The sequence below is a fragment of the Castanea sativa genome, chromosome 11, assembly GCF_040712315.1.
Source record: "Castanea sativa cultivar Marrone di Chiusa Pesio chromosome 11, ASM4071231v1".
NCBI lineage: Eukaryota > Viridiplantae > Streptophyta > Magnoliopsida > Fagales > Fagaceae > Castanea > Castanea sativa.
The window spans coordinates 20,725,299-20,726,605 of NC_134023.1; the positions used below are offsets into that span (position 1 = coordinate 20,725,299).

Below are 1,307 nucleotides of genomic sequence, written 5' to 3' on the forward strand. Positions count from 1 at the left end.
TTGATGAAATTTGATGGGTTTTCTACTACCCAATTAGGGGGAGTGGGAGTGGTTCTGTATCACGAAGAAAACAAGGCTGTAGCACTATCATTCAAATTGGAATTCCCCTGTTCAAATAACACGGTAAAATATGAAGCCTACCTAACCGGGTTAGCCACGACCTTTGAAATGGGGGTCAAACACTTGAAAGTGATAGCGGACTCGAACCTAGTGGTCTGCCAGATCAAAGGAAGTTTCTCTTTAAAGGAACCCAGCCTAACCCTTTACCAGGTAATGGCCTAGAAGATGGAAGAAAGGTTTTCAACCTTTGAAATAGAGCACACGCCAAGAAGTGAAAATCAGTTCGTAGATGTGCTGGTTGCATTAGGCTCACAAATAGTATTTGAAGGGGATAGTGCCAAGATAGAAGTCAGTAAGAGAAAAGAATCTATTATCGAAATATTGAAGGAAAAGTTCCAGGAGGAACAATGTGAAGAGGATTGGCGGAATCCCATAAGGGAGGTCTTGATGAAAGGAGGTGAGCCTACGGAGTTAAAGGTACTTAAAGATTATACTCTGGTAGGAGGAGAACTATATCGCAGGATGCTAGGAGGGGTCCTGTCTAGATGTGTGGGGCAAGAAGAGGCCCAGAGAAAGTTGAAGGAGGTACACGACAAGGCCTGCGAATCCTGCGGAGAGATCAACCTTTACCGCATACTCCAAAAGGCAGGCTTTTACTGGGCGAGTATGGGAAAAGACGTGGACCAAGTTCAAGTCCAATGTGAGACTTGCCAGCTTGCGGCTGACGGAGAAGAAAGCTATGCTGTGTTCGTCAGCGAGGATTGGAGAAAGCCATTCACCTAGTACTTAGCAGAAGGTGTCCTGCCACAAAAGCACAGTGAACGATACAAGCTTAAAAGGCTAGCAACATGTTACTTTCTGCACAACGGAGTCTTCTTCAAAAAAGGGTATGATGGAGACCCATTATGCTGTCTGGGCCCCGAGGAAGCGAAAAGTATGATAAAGAAGGTACGCACGGGAGAATGTGGAAAGCACCAAGGAAAGAAGAAGTTATACAGATGTCTACTACAGATGGGCTACTACTAGCATGCCATGAAAAAAGACATGACAGAATTTGTAAAAAGATGTCACAGCTGCCAGATACAGGCCAACTTGATTTACACCCACCTGCAACAATTGCACAGTATGGTTACCCCATGGCCATTCCATACCTGGGGGCTTGATCTGGTGGGGCCAGTTAACCCACCATCTCGTAGATACATATGGATCCTGGTGGCTACGGAATACTTCACCAAGTGGGCAGAGGC

At 45.7% G+C, this 1,307-nt stretch overlaps 1 protein-coding gene across 1 annotated transcript; it reads left to right on the forward strand.

Annotated features, from left to right (window-relative positions):
* The first annotated feature begins 285 nt into the window (after positions 1-285).
* LOC142616203 (uncharacterized) lies at positions 286-843 on the forward strand. The gene has a single exon (XM_075789087.1). It carries the CDS (start codon positions 286-288, stop codon positions 841-843), a length of 558 nt encoding a protein of 185 aa, XP_075645202.1.
* The last annotated feature ends 464 nt before the right edge of the window (positions 844-1,307 follow it).